Raw genomic sequence first — 21,764 nt, forward strand, 5'->3', positions numbered from 1 at the left:
GTGTCACCGCTGCTCCTTTATTCTGTACATTAATTTAAGGGGTGGGGGGGACATTGGGGACACGGGGGGGGGAGGGGACACAGGTGACAAAGGGGGGGGGGGAGGGGACACACAGGTGTCCCTGTCACCTCCTGTCGGTGGTGGCATCAGGGCCGGGCCAGCGCCACCGCCAGCGCCGCGGCCACCAGCAGCTTCTTGGGCTCGGGGACGGCCGTGGGGGCTGGCATCAGCTGGGGGGACACCAGAGTGTCACCAAAGTGTCACCAGAGTGTCAGCAAAGTGTCACCAGGGTGTCACCAAGGTGTCACCAGAGTGTCACCAGGGTGTCACCAAGGTGTGCCCAGGTGTGCCCAGACTCACCTTGTCCACGCGGTGGCAGCGGATCAGCCCCTGCGAGTTGAGGAAGAAGGTGGAGAGGGCGTCGTAGGACCTGGGGGGACATCGGGGGGGACATTGGGGACATCGGGGTGGCACCGACCCCGCTGGGGGACAGGGGTGGCACGGGTGGGTCTGGGGGTGACACAGGGGTGACACAGGTGTGACACAGGTGTGACAGGGGTGGCACAGGTGGGTCTGGGGGTGACACAGGGGTGTCACTGAATGCAGCAGGTGCCACTTGTCCTGGTGGTAGAAAGAGGTGACACAGGGGGTGACACAGTGACAATGGGGGATGGCACAGGGAGTGACAGAGGTGACACAGGTGTGACACAGGGATGGCAGGAGGTGGCACAGGGGTGACACAGGAGTGACACAGGTGTGACACAGAGGTGACACAGGTGTGTCACTGAATGCAGCAGGTGGCGTTTGTCCTGGTGGTAGAAGGTGGTGACACAGGGGGTGACACAGTGACAATGGGGGGTGACACAGGTGTGGCACAGGGATGGCAGGAGGTGACACAGGGGGTGACACAGGTGGGTCTGGGGGTGACACAGGAGTGACAGAGGTGACAGGGGGTGACACAGGGGTGGCACAGGTGGGTCTGGGGGTGACACAGGGGTGACACAGGAGTGACACAGGTGTGTCACTGAGTGCAGCAGGTGCCACTTGTCCTGGTGGTAGAAAGAGGTGACACAGTGACAATGGGGGGTGACACAGGGGTGGCACAGGGATGGCAGGAGGTGACACAGGGGTGACACAGGTGGGTCTGGGGGTGACACAGGGGTGTCACTGAGTGCAGCAGGTGCCATTTGTCCTGGTGGTAGAAGGGGGTGACACAGGGGTGACACAGTGACAATGAGGTGTCACACAGGTGTGGCACAGGGATGGCAGGAGGTGACACAGGTGTGACACAGGTGTGACAGGGGTGGCACAGGTGGGTCTGGGGATGACACAGGGGTGTCACTGAATGCAGCAGGTGCCGTTTGTCCCGGTGGTACAAGGGGGTGACACGGGGGGTGACACAGTGACAATGAGGGGTGACACAGGGGTGGCACAGGGATGGCACACAGGTGTCCCCTCACCTGAGCAGGGTCCGTTTGTCGCGCCGGTACCAGCGCAGCAGCAGCAGGTGCAGGGACAGTGACACACAGGGGCAGTGACACACGGGGGTGACACAGTGACAATGGCGGGTGACACAGGTGTGTCTGTACCTGAGCAGGGTCCGTTTGTCGCGCCGGTACCAGCGCAGCAGCAGCAGGTGCAGGGGCAGGGGCAGTGACACACAGGGGGTGGCAGTGGGTGACACAGGGGTGACACAGTGACAATGAGGAGTGGCACAGGTGTCACCCAGGTGTGCCCTCACCTGAGCAGGGTCCGTTTGTCGCGCCGGTACCAGCGCAGCAGCAGCAGGTGCAGGGGCAGTGACACACGGGGGCAGTGACACACGGGGGTGACACAGGGGTGACACAGTGACAATGAGGTGTCACCCAGGTGTGTCCGTACCTGAGCAGGGTCCGTTTGTCGCGCCGGTACCAGCGCAGCAGCAGCAGGGGCAGGGGCAGTGACAGTGACACACAGGGGCAGTGACACACAGAGGTGGCAGTGGGTGACACAGGGGTGACACAGGGATGGCACAGGGGTGACACAGTGACAATGAGGTGTCACACAGGTGTGTCCGTACCTGAGCAGGGTCCGTTTGTCGCGCCGGTACCAGCGCAGCAGCAGCAGGTGCAGGGGCAGGGGCAGTGACACACAGGGGCAGTGACACACAGGGGGTGGCAGTGGGTGACACAGTGACAATGGCAGGTGACACAGTGGCAATGGGGGGTGACACAGTGACAATGAGGGGTCACACAGGTGTCCCCTCACCTGAGCAGGGTCCGTTTGTCGCGCCGGTACCAGCGCAGCAGCAGCAGGTGCAGGGGCAGTGACACACAGGGGCAGTGACACACGGGGGTGGCAGTGGGTGACACAGGGGTGACACAGTGACAATGAGGTGTCACCCAGGTGTGCCCTCACCTGAGCAGGGTCCGTTTGTCGCGCCGGTACCAGCGCAGCAGCAGCAGGTGCAGGGGCAGCCCCGTCAGGCGCCACCGCGCCCGCACGCTCCAATCCTCCGGGTGCCGCGTCAGCGCCAGCACCTCCAGCCTGAGGCTGGCAAAGTAACCCCAGGCCAGGGCGCGGCACAGCGCCACGGCCACGGCGTACATGGGCCGGCCCCTGGGGACACGGGGACACGGGACAGTGTCATTGTCACCCATTGTCACTGCCCGGCACAGCGCCACGGCCACGGCGTACATGGGCCGGCCCCTGGGGACAGGGGACACCATTGTCAGTGTCATTGTCACCCACTGTCACTGCCCGGCACAGCGCCACGGCCACGGCGTACATGGGCCGGCCCCTGGGGACACGGGACACCATTGTCACCTCCCTGTGCCACCCCATTGCTGCCACTGTCACCCACTGTCACTGCCCGGCACAGCGCCACGGCCACGGCGTACATGGGCCGGCCCCTGGGGACATGGCAGTGTGTCATTGTCACCCACTGTCACCTCCCTGTGCCACCCCGACACTGCCATTGTCACCCACTGTCACTGCCCGGCACAGCGCCACGGCCACGGCGTACATGGGCCGGCCCCTGGGGACAGGGGACAGCATTGTCACCTCCCTGTGCCACCCTGACACTGCCATTGTCACCCATTGTCACTGCCCCATCCCTGCCCGGCACAGCGCCACGGCCACGGCGTACATGGGCCGGCCCCTGGGGACACGGGGACACCATTGTCACCCATTGTCACCTCCCTGTGATACCCCATCGCTGCTACTGTCACCCATTGTCACCCACTGTCACCTTCCCAGGGCCACCCTGCGGGGACAGGGCTGTCCCCAGGACTGTCCCCATTGTCCCCATTGTCACCCACCGCGTGTGCAGGTGCAGGCACTGGCCCCCCAATGTCCCCTCGGTGTCCCCAATGTCCCCATTGTCACCATTGTCACCCACCGCGTGTGCAGGTGCAGCAGGAGTTGCTGACCCCCCCAGTGTCCCCTCGGTGTCCCCTCAGTGTCCCCACTGTCACCCACCGCGTGTGCAGGTGCAGGTGCTGGCACTGACCCCCCAATGTCCCCATTGTCACCCCATTGTCCCCAGTGTCCCCTCAGTGTCCCCACTGTCACCCACCGCGTGTGCAGGTGTTACTGACCCCCCCCAGTGTCCCCAATGTCCCTCAGTGTCCCCAGTGTCCCCTCAGTGTCCCCACTGTCACCCACCGCGTGTGCAGGTGTTACTGACCCCCCCAGTGTCCCCATTGTCCCCTCAGTGTCCCCATTGTTCCCACTGTCACCCACCGCGTGTGCAGGTGTTACTGACCCCCCCAGTGTCCCCAATGTCCCCTCAGTGTCCCCTCAGTGTCACCCACCGCGTGTGCAGGTGTTACTGACCCCCTCAGTGTCCCCATTGTCCCCCCAGTGTCACCCACCGTGTGTGCAGGTGTTACTGACCCCCCCAGTGTCCCCAATGTCCCCTCAGTGTCCCCAATGTCCCCACTGTCACCCACCGCGTGTGCAGGTGCAGGTGCTGGCACTGGAACTCCACGTCGGGCGCGTACAGCCCATAGTCCGGGATCTTCAGGAAGAAATTGGGGAGCTGGGGGTGGGGACAGGGGGGTCACCGGGGTCACTGTCACCCCCCCGGGGTCACTGTCACCTCCCCCTGGTGCTGTCACCTCCCCCTGGTGCTGTCACCTCCCCCAGGCCTGTCCCACCCCCTTTTCCCATCAATCCCCCCCCATTTTGTCACCCCCTCCCCATTCTGTCACCCCCTCCCCATTTTGTCCCCATGTCCCCCCTCCCCATTCTGTCACCTCCTCCCTGGGTCATTCTGTCACCCCCTCCCCATTTTATCACTGTCTCCTTTTGTCCCCCGTCCTCACTCTGTCACCCTCTCTCTATTTTGTCACCCCCTCCCCATTTTGTCACCCCCTCCCCATTTTGTCCCCATGTCCCCCAGGTATCCCCAGGTGTCCCCCAGGTGTCCCCATGTCCCCCCGCGGTGTCACCTCGTGCCGCAGCCGCTCGTGCATGCTGATTTTGTCCCGTGTCCCCATGCCCCCATGTCCCCCCAGGTGTCCCCCAGGTGTCCCCCCATTTCCCCATTTTGTCCCCATGTCCCCCAGGTGTCCCCATGTCCCCCAGGTGTCCCCAAGGTGTCCCTGGGGTGTCACCTCGTGCCGCAGCCGCTCGTGCATGCTGGCCAGGTGCTCCCCCATGCTCGGGGGGTTCCCCCCAGGTGTCCCCATTTTGTCCCCCATGTCCCCAGGGTGTCCCCATTTTGTCCAGGTATCCCCCAGGTATCCCCCAGGTATCCCCAAGGTGCCCCCCATGTCCCCAAGGTGTCCCCAAGGTGTCCCCATGTCCACCATGTCCCCCCATGTCCCCAAGGTGTCCCCAGGTGTCCCCATGTCCCCAAGGTGTCCCCAGGGTGTCACCTCGTGCCGCAGCCGCTCGTGCATGCTGGCCAGGTGCTCCTCCATGCTCGGGGGGTTCCTCTGGGGGCTCCCCCCGCCGCCCTTTGGGGGGCTGCCCGGGCTGGGGGGGGGTCCCAGCAGCAGCCGCGCCCCCAGCCCGGGCTCCCCGTCCCTGCTGTCCCTGTCCCTGTCCCTGTCCCTGTCGCCGTCCCTGTCCCTGACGGCGATGTCGTCCTCGCGCCGCCCGTCCACCGTGGTCACCGGAGCCCCCCCGAGCCCCTGCAGCCCCCGGGGGGGCGGCCCGGGGGTCCCGGGGGGCCGGGGGGGGCAGCGCGGGGGGGGCAGCAGCGCCAGGGCTGGGCCCGGGACCAGGGGGGGCTCAAGGTCCTGGAAATTGGGGGGAAAAATGGGAATTTAGGGGGGGAAAATGGGGAATTTGGGGGGGAAATGGGAATTTAGGGGGGGAAAAATGGGGAATTTAGGGGGGGAAAAATGGGGAATTTAGGGGAGAAATGGGGAATTTAGGGAGGGAAAAATGGGAATTTAGGGGGGAAAATGGGGAATTTAGGGGGGGTAAAAGTGGGGAATTTGGGGGGGGAAAAATGGGGAATTTGGGGGGGGAATGGGGAATTTAGGGGAGGAGAAAATGGGGAATTCAGGGCAGATTTGGGGAAAAAATGGGGAATTTGGGGGGGTAAAAGTGGGGAATTTGGGGGGGGAAAGGGGAATTTGGGTGGGGGAGGAAAATGGGGAATTTAGGGGGGGTAAAAATGGGGAATTTGTGGGGGGGGGAAATGGGGAATTTAGGTGGGGAAAAATGGGGAATTTGGGATGGAAAATGGGAATTTAGGGGGCCGGCTCCGCCCCCAGGACGAAGCCACGCCCCCAGCATGAACTGGCCCGCGATTTGCATAACCACGCCCCGCTAGCGGCAAAAACGAAACTATTTAAGGTGGCTATTTACATAACAACGCCCTGTTAGCGGCAAAACGAAACTATTTAGGCTGCTCATTTGCATAACCACGCCCAGCCTCAATTTTAAACGCAACTCTCTATTTGTGTGTCCCCGCCCACCCACCGCTCCCTATTTACATAAACCCCTCTGCCCAAAACAACCCGCGCCTCAATTTGCATGACCCCGCCCACCCCACCGCCCACCACCATCGCTATTTACATAACCCCACCTACTCTGCGGCGCTATTTGCATAACCCCGCCCCCGCCTCTTCCCCCTCACGGCTCTCCCCTCACCTGCAGCCGCGCTCGGTAGCGGCGGCGCGGCGGGGCCGGCCCGGGAGGCGCTGCCGCGGCTGCCGGAGCCCAGGCGCGGCCGGGCCGGAGGCGGACGGCGGCGGTGACGGTGGCGGTGACGTGCCGGTACATGGCGGCGCCGGTGTCCCCTCGCTGTCCCCTCGCTGTCCCCGCTCGGCGCTGCCGCCGCTTTTCTCCCCTCACGGCGGCCGCTCGCTCTGCGCCTGCGCGGGCCGCGCGCGCGCTTCCCGCCCCCCCTTCGCCTCACCGCAACGCGCCTGCGCAGACCGCGGGAAGGTGACCCGGAGCCGGGTGCGCATGCGCATTGATACCGCGCCGTTCCCGCCTACCCGTAGTTCATTCAAGAGGTAGAAAAGAGGCGGAGCCAAGAGGTGACAGCCAATGGGAAGCGCCGCTCCCACGCTCGGAGGCGTGGCTATGCCCATATATGGGTGAACTCCCAGCTAAACCACGCCCACACCCGGAAGAGACGTCAATAAGGAGCCGAAATCGCCGATTTTATTGAAATGTCTCCAAAAAACGAGCGGGGCAGGGGAGGGGTCGGCACCCCCCGGGGCCGGGCGGGGGGAGGGGCACCCACGGGGCGGGGGGAAGGGGCCCAGTGGGCGGGAACTGATTCCAGTAAGGCGGGAATCCATTCCCAGTTGGGTTATGGGGTAGGAACTGGTCCCAGTAGGGCAGGAATCCATTCCCAGTTGGGTTATGGGGTAGAAACTGGTTCCCAGTGGGGTGGGAACTGGTTCCCAGTTGGGTTATGGGGCAGGAACTGGTTTCCAGTAGGGCAGGAATCCATTCCCAGTAGGGCTGTGGGGCAGGCACTGGTTCCAGTGGGGTGGAAACTGGTCCATGATAGGATGGGAAGTGGTTCCCAGTTGGGTTATGGGGCAGGAACTGGTTCCCAGTAGGGCAGGAATCCATTCCCAGTTGGGTTATGGGGCAGGCACTGGTTCCCAGTGGGGTGGGAACTGGTTCCCAGTTGGGTTACGAGGTGTGAACTGGTTCCCAGTATAGCAGGAACTGGTTCCCAGTTGGGTTATGGGGTGGGAACTGGTTCCCAGTAGGGCAGGAATCCATTCCCAGTGAGGTTATGGGGTGAGAACTGGTCCCAGTAGGGCAGGAACTGGTTCCCAGTTGAGTCCATGGGTGGGGTCAGTGGCCATTGGGGGGGTCAGTGACTGGATTTGGGGGTCAGTGACCATTGGGGGGGGGTCAGTGACCATTGGGGGGTCAGTGGCCACTGGGGGGGGTCAGTGACCATTGGGGGGGTCAGTGGTCATTGGGGGGGTCAGTGGTCATTGGGGGGGGTCAGTGGCCATTGGGGGGGTCAGTGGCCGGATTTGGGGGGGTCAGTGGCCATTGGGGGGGCAGTGGCCATTGGGGGGGGTCAGTGGCCATTGGGGAGAGGGTCAGTGGCCATTGGGGGTCAGTGACCATTGGGGGTCAGTGGCCATTGGGGGGGTCAGTGGCCATTGGGGGTCAGTGGCCATTGGGGGGGGGGTCAGTGGCCGTTGGGGGGGTCAGTGGCCATTGGGGGGTCAGTGGCCATTGGGGGGGATCAGTGGCCATTGAGGGGTCAGTGACCATTGGGGGTCAGTGGCCATTGATGGGGGGGTCAGTGGCCGGATTTTGGGGGTCAGTGGCCATTGGGGGGGGTCAGTGGCCGGATTTGGGGGTCAGTGGCCATTGGGGGGGGTCAGTGGCCATTATGGGGTCAGTGGCCGGATTTGGGGGTCAGTGGCCATTGGGGGGGTCAGTGGCCATTGGGGGTCAGGGGCCATTGGGGGATCCATGGTCAGAATTGGGGGGTCAGTGGCCATTGGGGGGGTCAGTGGTCATTGATGGGGGGGTCAGTGGCCGGATTTGGGGGTCAGTGGTCAGAATTGGGGGGTCAGTGGCCATTGGGGGGTCAGTGGCCATTGGGGGGGGTCAGTGGCCATTGGGGGGTCAGTGACTGGATTTGGGGGTCAGTGGCCATTGGGGGGGTCAGTGGCCGGATTTGGGGGTCAGTGGCCATTGGGGGGTCAGTGGCCGGAGGGGGGAGGGGCTGGGGGAGCTCAGCGGCCGACGCGCCCCAGGGAGCTGTGGGGGGGGGAGGGGGAAACACCTCAAAGTGAGCCTAAAACCGAGCCCAAAATCCCTAAAAATTCACCCAAAATCCAGCCCAAACCTGATCCTAAAACTGAGCCCAAAATCCCAAAAACTGAGCTCAAAATCCAGCCCAAACTGCCCCCAAATCAACCCAAAACCCAACCTAAGGCAAACTCCAAACAGCCCAAAACCCACCCAAACTGAACCCAACCCAAACCCAAAACTGATCCCAAAATCCATCTCAAACCGACCCCAAACCAAGCCCTAATCCGAGCCCAAAGTGACCCCAGGTACTCCCCAGCTCCCTCCCCATTTCCCCCGAGTTCCCCCCATTTTCCCACCATTTCCCCTCCCCATTTTCCCCCCAGTTCCCCTCCATTTCATCCCAGTTTTCCCCCCAATTCCCCCCCATTTGCTCCCTCCAGCTCCACCCATTTCCCCCCTCATTTCCTCCCCCATTCTCCTCCCAGTTTCCTCCCTTTTTCCCCCCCATTTCCTCCCCCATTTCCCCCCATTATCCCTCCCATTTTCGTCCCCATTTCCCTCCCCACTTCCCCCCAGTTTCCCCCCATTTTGCCCCCCACTTTCTCCCTCAATTCCCCCCATTCCTCCCCATTTCCTCCTCCCATTTCCCCCTCATTTTCTGCCCAGTTCCCTGTTTTTCTCCCCCATTTCCCCCCCATTTTTCTCCCCATTTCCCCCTCATTTCCCCCCTCATTTCCCCCCATTCCCCCCTCATTTCCCCCATATTCTTCCCTCATCTCCCCCATTTCCCCCTCATTTCCCCCCATTATCCCTCCCATTTTCCCCCAATTTTCTCCCCATTTCCTCCCCCATTTCCCCCCTCATTTCCCCCCCCATTTTCCCCCATTTCCCCCGTACCTGGCTCGGCGCGGGGGCGGCTCCGGGGGGGTCTCTGTCCCCGGTGGGGGAGGGGTCCCCGGAGGGGTTTCCCGGCGCACCAGGAAGGGGCGGAGGCTGCCCCGCACCGGGGACCCCCGGCCCAGGTTAAAGGGCCAGGGGGGCTCGGGCTCCTCCCGCAGGACTGGGGGGCGGGGCCAGCGTCAGGGGGCGGGGCCATGCAGTGGCCACACCCACCGGTTACACCCATATACCCATTGATCACTGCCTGGGGGCGGGGCCATGCACAGTGACCACACCCACCGGTTCCACCCACATTGATCACTGCCCGGGGCGGGGCCATGCACAGTGACCACACCCACCGGTTACACCCACATACCCATTGATCACTGCCTGGGGGCGGGGCCATGCACAGTGACCACACCCACCGGTTACACCCACATACCCATTGATCACTGCCTGGGGCGGGGCCATGCACAGTGACCACACCCACCAGTTACACCCATATACCCATTGATCACTGCCCGGGGGCGGGGCAATTCAGTGACCACACCCACAAACCAACTGACCACACCCACCAGCCCCCTATTGATCACAGCCACTGCCTGGGGGCGGGACCAGCGTCAGGGGGCGGGGCCATGCACAGTGACCACACCCACCGGTTCCACCCACATACCCATTGATCACTGCCCAGGGGCGGGGCCATGCACAGTGACCACACCCACCGGTTCCACCCACATACCCATTGATCACTGCCTGGGGGCGGGGCCATGCACAGTGGCCACACCCACCAGTTCCACCCACATACCCATTGATCACTGCCCGGGGGCGGGGCCATGCACGGTGACCACACCCACCAGTTACACCCACAGACCCATTGATCACTGCGCGGGGGCGGGGCTATGCACGTGACCACACCCACCGGTTACACCCACATACCCATTGATCACTGCCTGGGGGCGGGGCCATGCACAGTGACCACACCCACCGGTTCCACCCACATACCCATTGATCACTGCCTGGGGGCGGGGCCATGCACAGTGACCACACCCACCGGTTCCACCCACATCCCCACTGATCACTGCCTGGGGGCGGGGCCATGCACAGTGACCACACCCACAACCCACTGACCACACCCACCAGCCCCCCCCATTGGTCACTGTCACTGCCTGGGGGCGGGGCCAGCGTCGGGGGGTGGGGCCACACAATGACCACACCCAGCAGCCCCACTATTGCTCACAGATATTGCCTGGGGGCGGGGCCAGCATCAGGGGGCGGAGCCATGTGCAATGACCTCATACACTGACCACACCCACATTGATCACAGCCACAGCATGGGGGCGGGGCCAGCGTCAAGGGGCGGGGCCATCCACAGTGACCACACCCACCACCCTCCCATTGATCACAGTCACTGTCCAGGGGCGGGGCCAACGTTAGAGGTGGGGCCATACACAGTGACCACACCCACCGACCACACCCATTGATCACACCCACACACCCATTGATCACACCCATGGTTGGGAAAGCAGGGGCGGGGCCACAAGGAGGGACACGCCCACTAACCCACCCATGGTTATAACCATTGACCACGCCCACAGATGATGCCCAGTTAGCCACACCCACTGACCACACCCAGGGTCACGCCCATTGGCCACACCCAGTTAACCACCCCCGTGGACATTTCCATGGTCACACCCACTGACCACACCCAAGGTAGCCACGCCCACTGACCACACCCAGAGTCACGGTCAACTGACCACACCCAATTAACCACACCCACTGACCACACCCAAGATAGTCACACCCACTGACCACACCCAGTTAGTTACACCCACTGCCCACACCCATGGGCGTGTCTAGAGTCACACCCACTGACCACACCCAGTTAGCCACACCCACTGCCCACACCCATAGCCATGCCTAGAGCCACACCCAGGGCAGCCCCACCCACTGACCCCACCCACACGTCGATGGCCACACCCACTGACCACACCCATATTCACATCCACACATCCATGGCCCCACCCACTGACCACACCCATGGCCACACCCACTGACCACACCCATTATCACATCCAGAGATCCATGGCCCCACCCTGACCACACCCATGGCTCCACCCACTGACCACACCCATATTCACATCCACACATCCATGGCCCCACCCACTGACCACACCCACATCAACATGTTGCCCCACCCACTGACCACACCCATGGCCACACCCACTGACCACACCCATGGTCACATCCAGAGATCCATGGCCCCACCCTGACCACACCCATTGACTATGCCCATAGTAACATCCAGAGATCCATGGCCCCACCCACTGACCACACCCATTGACCACGCCCACACTCACATCCACACATCCATGGCCACACCCACTGACCACACCCATGGCTCCACCCACTGATCATTCCCATAGCCCCACCCACTGAGCACACCCATGGCCCCGCCCCCGGCCACGCCCCCAGCCCCGCCCCACTCACAGTGGCGCTCGCTCAGCGAGTAGGGTTTGATCGGCTCCTCGGGGCGGGGCCGCGGGAACGGGCGCCGGGCGGGGGCTGCAAAGGAGCCAAAATCACCACAAATAAATACAGCAAAAATCAGCCAGAATTCAGCCCAAAATCACCACAAATAAATACAGCAAAAATCAGCCAGAATTCAGCCCAAAATCACCACAAATACACCCAAAATCAGCTCAAATTAATCCCCAAATCACCACAAATAAATACAGCAAAAATCAGCCAGAATTCACCCCAAAATCACCACAAATACACCAAATGCGCAAATTCATCCCAAATCACCACAATATCAAATACATCCCAAAATCAGCCAAATCCCAATCGCCAAATCACCACAAATAAATACAGCAAAAATCAGCCAGAATTCACCCCAAAATCACCTCAAAATCATCACAAATACACCCAAAATCAGCTCAAATTCATCCCAAAATCACCACAAATACACCCAAAATGCAGCCAGAATTCATCCCAAAATCACCACAAAATCACCACAAATACACCCAAAATCACTCCAAATAAATCCCAAAATCATCCACAAATCACACAAAAATCCAAACAGCCAGAATTCATCCCAAAATCACCCCAAAATCACCACAAATACACCCCAAAATGCAACTCAAATTCATCCCAAAATCACCACAAATACAGCAAAATCAGCCAGAATTCATCCAAAATCACCACAAATCAGCCAAAAAATCACCAAAAATCACCAAAATCACCAGAAATTCACCCCCAATTCATCTCAAATCCACCCCAAAATCCAGCCAGAGAAATACCAAAATCCACCCCAAATTTACCCAAAATTCATCTGAAATTCATCTCAAATTCATCCCAAATTCAGCCAGAATTCATCCCAAATTCACCCAAATCCATCCAAAATCCACCCAAAATTTACCCCAAATCCAGCCAGAAATTCACCCCAAATTCACCCAAAAATTCGCCCCAAATTCACCTAAAATTCACCCAGAATTCACCTCAAATTCACCCAAAATTCTCCCCAAATCCAGGCAGAAATTCACCCCAAATTCACCCAAAATTTGTCTTAAATTCACCCAGAATTCACCCAAAATTTGTCTCAAATTTTCCCCAAATCCACCTAAAATTCACCCAGAATTCACCCAAAATTCACCTTAAATCCAGCCAGAATCCACCCAAATTCCACCCAGAATTCACCCAAAATTTACCTCAAATTTACCCAAAATTCAACTGAAATTCACCCCAAATTTACCCAAAATCCAGTCAGGAAAATCCCAAAATTCACCCAAAATTCCCCCGAATCTGAACTTGCAGAAATTCCCAAAAGTGAATTCCATCCCCAGCTCACCTGTTCTGGTGGAGAAAAATCCCTCAAAAATGACAAAATTGTTCACCTGGAAAAACAAAAATTAATAAATTTCATGGAATTATCATCATTTTATTTCCCTAATTCTTGTTTGCACTAAAAAATCCAAAATGAAATAAAGTAAAATTTAAAAATCATGAATAAATGTATAGAAAACCCCAAATATTGATAAATATAAATATAAATAAACACATGTAAATAGAAATAAATATGGGATTTATTGATAAATAAATAATCCTAAATTATAAATATAAATAAACATAGACCATAATAATAAAAACACACAGCTAATAAATAAGCAGAATTAATAAACACAAAATATAAATAAAATTCAAATATACAGAATAAACAGAATTAATAAGAAAACAAGAAATATAAATAAAATTCAAATACAAACATTAAAAAAAAATAAATGCACATAAAATATAACAACGAATGTAAATAAAAATAAATATAAAATTACTGAATAATAATACAGAAGTAAAATATAAATAAAAATATAGATTTTTTAAAATAGGAACATATAAATATAAATGAATTTAAAGGTAAGTGCAAATATAATAGAAACGGAAATTAAATAAAAATACAACTGGAAATATAAATACAAATACAAATATAAATATAAATATAAATATTTAACCCATACCACATAATTTAAACCCAAACCCCCCATTTAAGATGCCCCAAACTCCAATAAACCCCAATAAACCCCAATAAACCCAAAAAAACCCAATAAAACCCAATAAAACCCCAATAAACCCCAATAAACCCCAATAAAACCAATAAAACCCCAATAAACCCCAATAAAAACCCAATAAAACTTAATAAAAACCCAATAAACCCCAATAAAACCCCAATAAAACTCAATAAAAACCCAAATAAAACCCAATAAACCCCAATAAACCCCAATAAAACCCCAATAAAACTCAATAAAACCCCAATAAAACCCAATAAAACCCAATAAAACCCCAATAAACTCCAATAAAACCCAATAAAACCCAATAAAACCCCAATAAACCCCAATAAAACCCCAATAAACCCAATAAACCCAATAAATCTCAATAAAACCCCAATAAACCCAATAAAACCCCAATAAAACTCAATAAAACCCCACTAAAACCCCAATAAACCCCCAATAAAACCCCAATAAACCCCCACTAAACCCCAATAAACCCCAATAAAACCCAATAAACCCAATAAAACCCAATAAAACCCCAATAAAACCCCAATAAAACCCCAATAAAACTTAATAAAAACCCAATTAAAACCCAATAAAACCCCAATAAAATTCCAATAAAACCCCAATAAAATCCAATTAAATCCCAATGAAACCCCAATAAACCCAGTAAAACTCAATAAAAACCCAATAAACTCATTAAAATCATAAAAACCCCACTAAACCCCAATATTTTGTATCCCAGCCCACCTGCGGGATGAGGTCGCAGAGGCCGAAGTGTTTCCTGAGGAAGCCCAGCAGCTTCTGGGAGGGTCTGTCCACGGCCAGCTTGTGGGGCTGCACCCGCTCCCGCTGAATGGAACCAAAATTATCAATTTATATCCTAAAGTTATCATTTTATACCCTGAAATTATCGTTGTCCCAAAAAAAATTGCATTTTCCCCCTTGAAATTGTCATTTTTCCCCAAAAAAATTCCATTTTTTCCCTTAAAATTGTCATTTGCCCCCCAAAAAATTCCATTTTCCCCATAAAAATTCACATTTTTCCCCCCAAAAAATCCAATTTCCCCCCCAAAATTGCCATTTTCCTACAAAAATCCCCATTTTTCCGCTTAAAATCCCTCTTTTCCCCCTTAAAATTGTCATTTTTCCCCCCAAAAAATTCACATTTTCCCCCCAAAAAAATCCAATTTCCCCCTAAAATTGTCATTTTGCCCCCCCAAAAAATCCAATTTCCCCCTAAAATTGTCATTTTTCTCCCCAAAAATCCCCCTTTTCCCCCTTAAAATTGTCATTTTTCCCCAAAAAAATCCCATTTTCCCCATAAAAATTCACATTTTTCCCCCCAAAAAATCCATTTTCCCCCCTAAAATTGTCATTTTGCCCCCCAAAAAAATCCCCATTTTTCCCCTTAAAATTGTCATTTTTCCCAAAAAAATCCAATTTCCCCCTAACAATTCTCATTTCCACCTTTAAATTCCCATTTTTTCCCCGAAATTCCCATTTTTTTCCCCTCCAAAACCCATTTTTTCCATTTTTTCCCATTATTTCCCATTTTTCCCCCCCAAACCCATTATTTTCCCCCAAAATCCCATTTTTTTCCCTGAAATTCCCATTTTTTCCCCTCCAAACCCCATTATTTTCCCGTTTTTTCCCATTATTTTTCCATTTTTTCCCCCCTCCCCAAAACCCATTTTTTCCCATTTTTCCTCCCCAAAATTCCCATTTTTCCTCCCCAAAACCCCATTATTTTCCCCCCAAAATTCCCATTTTTTTTCCCAAAATTCCCATTTTTTCCCCCTCCAAACCCCATTATTTCCCATTTTTCCCCAAAATTCCCATTTTTTCCCCCCCAAACCCCATTTTTCCTCTTTTTTCCCAAAACTTCCACTTTTCCTCCCCAAAACCCATATTTTCCCCCCAAAATTCCCATTTTTTCCCCCCCAAACCCCCTTATTTCCCATTTTTTCCCCAAAATTCCCATTTTTTCCCAAAATTCCCATTTTTTCCTGCCAAAACCCCATTATTTTCCCCCCAAATCCCATTTTTCCCCAAAATTCCCATTCTTCCCCTCCAAACCCCATTATTTTCCCAAAAATTTCCCCATTTTTCCCCAAAATTCCCATTTTTCCTCCCCAAAACCCCATTATTTTCCCCCCAAAATTCCCATTTTTTTTCTCCCAAATCCCATTTTTTTCCCTTTTTTTCCCATTATTTTTCCATTTCCCCCCCCCCAAACCCCATTATTTCCCATTTTTCCCCAAAATTCCCGTTTTTCCCAAAATTCCCATTTTCCCAGACCTGCAGCATCTCCCGGAAGAGCTCCTGGCCCAGCCCCCGGCGCTGTTGGGACTCGTGGATGTAAAAATCCAAAACACAGAGAGGCTCCACCTCCACGTGGGACCCGTCCCGCTCCTGAAAACCCAAAAAATCCAAATTCTATCCCAAAAAAATCCAAATCCCAAAAAATTCCAGCCCAAAAACCTCAAAATTCCACCCAAAATCCCAAAATTTCAGCCCCAAATTCCAGCCCAAATCCAAAACACAGAGAGGCTCCACCTCCACGTGGGACCCGTGGGAACCCCAAAATTCCAACATTTCACCCCAAAATACCCAAATTTTACCAAAAATATCAAAATCCCAAAAAATCCCAGCCCAAAACCCTCACCAAATTCCAGCCCCACATCCACCCCAAAGCCTTACAATTCCAGGCCAAACCCCCAAAATTCCCCAGGATCCCAAATTCCCACAGGATCCACCCCAAAATTCCCCTGGGACTGAGACCCCAAATCCCACAGATTTCACCCCAAAATTCCCCCAGATTTCACCCCAAATCCCACAGGGATTCAGACCCCAAATCCCAGAGATTCAGACCCCAAATCCCCCAGATTTCACCCCAAAATTCCCCAGATTTTACCCCAAAATCCTCTGGGATTGGGACCAGACACCCCAAATCCCAAAGGAATTCAGGCCCCAAATTTCCCTGGAACTGAGACCCCAAATCCCACAGATTTCACCCCAAATCCCTCAAAATCCCACCCCAAATCCCCCAGATTTCACCCCAAAATTCCCCTGGGACTGAGACCCCAAATCCCACAGATTTCACCCCAAATCCCCCAGGGATTCAGACCCCAAATCCCACAGGATCCACCCCAAAATTCCCCTGGGACTGAGACCCCAAATCCCACAAATCCCACCCCAAATCCCACAGGGATTCAGACCCCAAATCCCCCAGATTTCACCCAAAATTCCCCTGAGATTCAGACCCCAAATCCCACAGAGATTCAGACCCCAATTGCTCCAGATTTCACCCCAAAATTTCCCTGGGACTGAGACCCCAAATCCCCCAGATTTCACCCCAAATCCCACAGGGATTCAGACCCCAAATCCCACAGATTTCACCCTAAACCCCACAGGGATTCAGACCCCAAATCCCCCAGATTTTACCCCAAAATTCCCTTGGAATTGGGACCAGACACCCCAAATCCCAAAGGGATTGAGGCCCCAAATCCCCCAGATTTCACCCCAAAATTCCCCAGATTTCACCCCAAAGCCCACAGATTCAGACCCCAAATCCCACAGATTTCACCCCAAATCCCAAAGGAATTGAGACCCCAAATCCCCCAGATTTCACCCCAAAATTCCCCAGATTTCACCCCAAATCCCACAAATCCCACCCCAAATCCCAGGGATTCAGACCCCAAATCCCCCAGATTTCACCCAAAATTCCCCTGGGACTGAGACCCCAAATCCCTCAGATTTCAGCCCAAATCCCACAAGGATTCAGACCCCAAATCCCACAGATTTCACCCCAAAATTCCCCAGATTTCACCCCAAATCCCAAAGGAATTGAGACCCCAAATCCTCCAGATTTCACCCCAAAATTCCCTTGGAATTGGGACCAGACACCCCAAATCCCAAAGGAATTGAGGCCCCAAATTCCCCTGGGACTGGGACCCCAAATCCCACAGATTTCACCCCAAAATTCCCCAGATTTCACCCCAAATCCCACAGGGATTCAGACCCCAAATCCCACCAGGATTCAGACCCCAAATCCCACAGGATCCACCCCAAAATTCCCCTGGGACTGAGACCCCAAATCCCCCAGATTTCACCCCAAATCCCACCGGGATTCAGGCCCCAAATCCCACAAATCCTACCCCAAACCCTCCAGATTTCACCCCAAAATTTCCCCAGATTTCACCCCAAATCCCACAGGGATTCAGACCCCAAATCCCCCAGAATTTACCCCAAAATTCCCCTGGGACTGGGACCCAAATCCCCCAGATTTCACCCCAAATCCCACAGAGATTCAGACCCCAAATCCCCCAGATTTCACCCCAAACCCCACAGGATCCACCCCAAAACTCCCCTCAGATTGAGACCCCAAATCCCCCCAGATTCAGACCCTAAACCCCAAAATCCCGCCCCAAAAATCCCAAATTTTCTCCCCAAAAACCCCAAAATCCCACCCCAAACCCCCCAGATTCAGACCCCAAAACCCCAAAAATCCCAAAAAACCCCAAATTTCCCCCAAAACCCCAAAGGCAGCACTCACCAGCAGGAAGAGTTTCTTGTAGCCCACCTTGAGGAACCCCAGCACTGCTCCCCGGGGGGACCTGGGATTTGGGGGAAATTGGGGAAATTTGGGATTTTGGGGGGATTTGGGGGAAATTTGGGATTTTGGGGGGATTTGAGGGAAATTTGGGATTTTGGGGGGAAATTTGGGGGGGAAAATTGGGGGATTTTGGGGGGATTTGAGGGGGAAATTTGGGAGCGAATTGGGGGGAATTTGGGAGAGAAAAGGGAATTTGAGGGGGAATTTGGGGAAAATTTGGGGATATTTTGGGGTAATTTTTGGGGATATTTTTGGGGTGATTTAGGGGATGTTTTTGGATGATTTAGGGCAAATTTTGGGGTGATTTTGGGGATATTTTGGGGTTATTTTTGGGATGATTTAGGGGAAATTTTTGGGGTGATTTAGGGGGTATTTTGCGGATGTTTTTGGAAATATTTTGAGGATATTTTGGGGCTGTTTTGGGGAAATTTTTGGTGTGATTTAGGGGATATTTTGAGGAAATTTTGGGGAAATTTTGAGGATATTTTGGGGATATTTTTGGTGTGACTTAGGGGATATTTTGAGCAAATTTTGGGGAAATTTTGAGGATATTTTGGGGTAATTTTTGGGGTGATTTAGGGGATATTTTGAGGAAATTTTGGGGAAATTTTGAGGATATTTTGGGGATATTTTTAGGTGATTTAGGCGATATTTTGGGGATTTTTTGGGGATATTTTTGGGGTGATTTGGGGGATATTTTGGGGATAACTTAGGGATATCTTGGGGTAATTTTTGGTGTGATTTTGGGGATATTTTGTGGGTATTTTTGGTGTGATTTTGGGGACATTTTGAGGATAATTTGGGGATGTTTTGGGAGTATTTTAAGGATATTTTGGAGATAATTTTGGGGTGATTTTGGGGATATTTGAGGATATTTTAGGGATTTTTAAGGCTATTTTGGGGTGATTTGGGGCTTTGTGTCCCTGAGGATGCACAGCACGTGCCTTTTGGAGGCTGCTTTGGGGATATTTTGAGGATATTTTGGGGCTGTCTTGGGGATCTTTTTGGGATGATTTTGAGGTGATTTTGGGGATATTTTTGGGTTGATTTTGGGGATATTTTGTGGCTATTTTTGGGGTGATTTTGGGGATATTTTGAGGACATTTTAGGGATATTTTTGGGGTGATTTTGGGGTGATTTGGGGCTCTCACCGGGTGTCCCTGAGGATGTACAGCACGTGCCTGTTGCTCTCCATTCGCGCCGCGCTGGTCACGGGCGTGGAGAGGCCCTGGGCCTGCCTGGGGGCACACGGGACCCCCCATGACCCCCAAATTCCATCGGGGACCCCCCAAATTCCCTCTGGGACCCCCCATGACCCCCACATTCCCTCTGGGACCCCCCAGATTCCCTCTGGGACCCCCCAAATTCCATCTGGGACCCCCCATGACCCCCACATTCCCTCTGGGACCCCCCAAATTCCCTCTGGGACCCCCCAAATTCCATCTGGAACCCCCCATGACCCCCAAATTCCCTCTGGGACCCCCCAAATTCCCTCTGGGACCCCCCAAATTCCCTCTGGGACCCCCCAAATTCCCTCTGGGACCCCCCATGACCCCCAAATTCCATCTGGGACCCCCATGACCCCCAAATTCCCTCTGAGACCCTCCATGACCCCTAGATTCCCTCTGGGACCCCCCAAATTCCCTCTGGGACCCCCCATGACCCCCCAATTCCATCTGGGACCCCCCAAATTCCATCCGGGACCCCCCAAATTCCCTCTGGGCCCCCCAAATTCCCTCTGGGACCCCCCAAATTCCACTTGGGAAGTCACCTCTGACCTCCCATTGTCCCCCAGTTGACCCCCCAGGACTCTCCAGGACCCCCAAATTTCCCTCTTGGACCCCAAATTTCTCCTTTGACCCCCCCTTAAGACCCCCAAATTTCCCTCTTGGACCCCAAATCTCCCTCTGGAACCCCAAATTTCTCCTTTGAGACCCCAAATTTTGCCTTGGGGACCCTCCTCTGACCTCCCATTGTCCCCAGTGTCCACCCAGGACCCCTCAGTTTCCCTCCGGGACCCCCCCATTGTCCCCAATTCCCTTCAGTGACACCCCCAGTCCCTCCGTCCCAATGTCCCCCATTGTCCCCCCAGTGTCCCCCCATTGTCCTCAGTGTCCCCCATTGTCCCCCAGTGTCCCCACCTTGGCCGAGGCCTTGCCCAGCTCATCGATCACCGTCCTCAGCTGCTGCTCCAGCTCCTCCCTGAGCCCAGATAACACCGAGAGGAGCCATTGGGACCCCACTTTCCCCTCATAAAATCCCCAAAATACCACAAAAATCCCAAAAAGCGATCCTCCGCCCAGGGGACACCGAGAGGAGCCATTGGGACCCCACTTTCCCCTCACAAAATCCCCAAAATCCCCCCCAAAAAAGCGGGGTCCTCCTCCAGCTACTCCCTGCACCCAGAGAACACCGAGAGGAGCCATTGGGACCCCACTTTCCCCTCACAAAAAAACCCAAATCCCCTAAAAAAGAGGGGTCCTTCAGCTCCTCCCTGAGCCGAGGGGACACCGAGAGGAGCCACTGGGACCCACTTTCCCCTCACAAAATCCCAAAATCACCACAAAGAAACCCAAAAAAGGGGATGCTTCAGCTCCTCCCTGAGCCAGGGAACACCGAGAGGACCACTGGGACCCACTTTCCCCTCACAAAATCCCAAAATCCCAAAAACCCAAAAGCGGGTGCTCAGCTCCTCCCCGGCCCAGAAACACCGAGAGGAACCATGGGACCCCACTTTCCCCTCAAAAATCCCATCAAAAACCCAAAGGGTCCGCCAGCTCCTCCCTGTGCCCAGAGAACACCGAGAGGAGCCATTGGGACCCCACTTTCCCCTCATAAAATCCCCAAAACACCACAAAAACCCCAAAAAAGAGGGGTCCTCCAGCCCAGGGGACAGTGAGAGGAGCCATTGGGACCCCACTTTCCCCTCACAAAAAAAACCCAAATCCCCCTAAAAAAGAGACGTCCGCCAGCTCCTCCTTGAGCCGAGGGGACACCGAGAGGAGCCACTGGGACCCCACTTTCCCCTCACAAAATCCCCAAAATCACCACAAAGAAACCCAAAAAAGCGGGATGCTTCAGCTCCTCCCTGAGCCCAGATAACACCGAGAGGAGCCATTGGGACCCCACTTTCCCCTCACAAAATCCCAAAATCTCCCCCAAAACTCCCCAAAATCCCCCAAAAAAAGCGGGGTCCGCCAGTTTCCCGGGATGCCCCGCGCCCCCTTCCCGCCCTGCCCCGCCTCTATCCCCGGTACCGTTTGACGGTGCCGCCGCCGCGCCCCGCGGGCCGCAGGTGCTGATCCACCACGCAGAAGCGATCGCCCAGCACCGGGGCCAGGTCGAAAGGGAACTCCATGATGGAATTGCGAGTTCCGAGCCCCGGGCCCGGCCCGGCACCGCCGCCGCCTCCGCCCGCCGGGCCCGGCCCGGCACCGCCACGGCCGCGCCCGGGCGGCAAAGAAACCACGCCCCCCTTGGGGAGGAATCAGCCAATCGCGAAACGGCCCGCCAAGCGCCGGCCAATCAGTGTGCTGCGTTTT

General features: G+C 54.8%; 3 protein-coding genes across 5 annotated transcripts in view; 1 reads left to right on the top strand and 2 right to left on the bottom strand.

Annotated features, from left to right (window-relative positions):
• DHX16 (DEAH-box helicase 16) overlaps positions 1-21,764 on the top strand; it is a 116,927-nt gene that overhangs the window by 27,921 nt on the left and 67,242 nt on the right. The gene's annotated exons all lie outside the window — the stretch shown is intronic.
• On the bottom strand, positions 4-6,410 carry CUNH6orf136 (chromosome unknown C6orf136 homolog). Its single transcript, XM_064737514.1, is given in 7 exon segments — positions 4-230; positions 361-430; positions 2,398-2,598; positions 3,933-4,021; positions 4,863-5,228; positions 6,091-6,339; positions 6,342-6,410. Coding segments are annotated over 7 exon segments (1,128 nt in total). The 3' UTR covers positions 4-146.
• On the bottom strand, positions 7,836-21,674 carry ATAT1 (alpha tubulin acetyltransferase 1). Of its 3 annotated transcripts, none has more exons than XR_010443258.1 (11): positions 21,480-21,674; positions 20,364-20,424; positions 19,374-19,456; positions 18,163-18,223; positions 15,906-16,019; positions 14,355-14,456; positions 12,911-12,956; positions 11,551-11,625; positions 9,082-9,244; positions 8,110-8,190; positions 7,836-7,858 (listed from the first exon to the last, which is right to left on the bottom strand). XR_010443258.1 is itself a non-coding variant. In XM_064737498.1 (11 exons), exons 1-10 carry the CDS (start codon positions 21,578-21,580, stop codon positions 8,166-8,168), a joined length of 831 nt encoding a protein of 276 aa, XP_064593568.1. In that variant the 5' UTR covers positions 21,581-21,674; the 3' UTR covers positions 7,913-7,952; positions 8,127-8,165. The 3 variants fall into 3 exon arrangements, 2 of the variants coding, with proteins under 2 accessions (XP_064593568.1, XP_064593569.1); XM_064737498.1 differs by lacking the exon at positions 7,836-7,858 and adding an exon at positions 7,913-7,952 and having other exon boundaries at positions 8,127-8,190; XM_064737499.1 differs by lacking the exon at positions 7,836-7,858 and adding an exon at positions 7,913-7,952 and having other exon boundaries at positions 8,127-8,190; positions 19,374-19,460; positions 21,480-21,617.

This window comes from Zonotrichia leucophrys, unplaced genomic scaffold, assembly GCF_028769735.1.
Source record: "Zonotrichia leucophrys gambelii isolate GWCS_2022_RI unplaced genomic scaffold, RI_Zleu_2.0 Scaffold_64_270646, whole genome shotgun sequence".
NCBI classification, from domain to species: Eukaryota; Metazoa; Chordata; class Aves; order Passeriformes; family Passerellidae; genus Zonotrichia; species Zonotrichia leucophrys.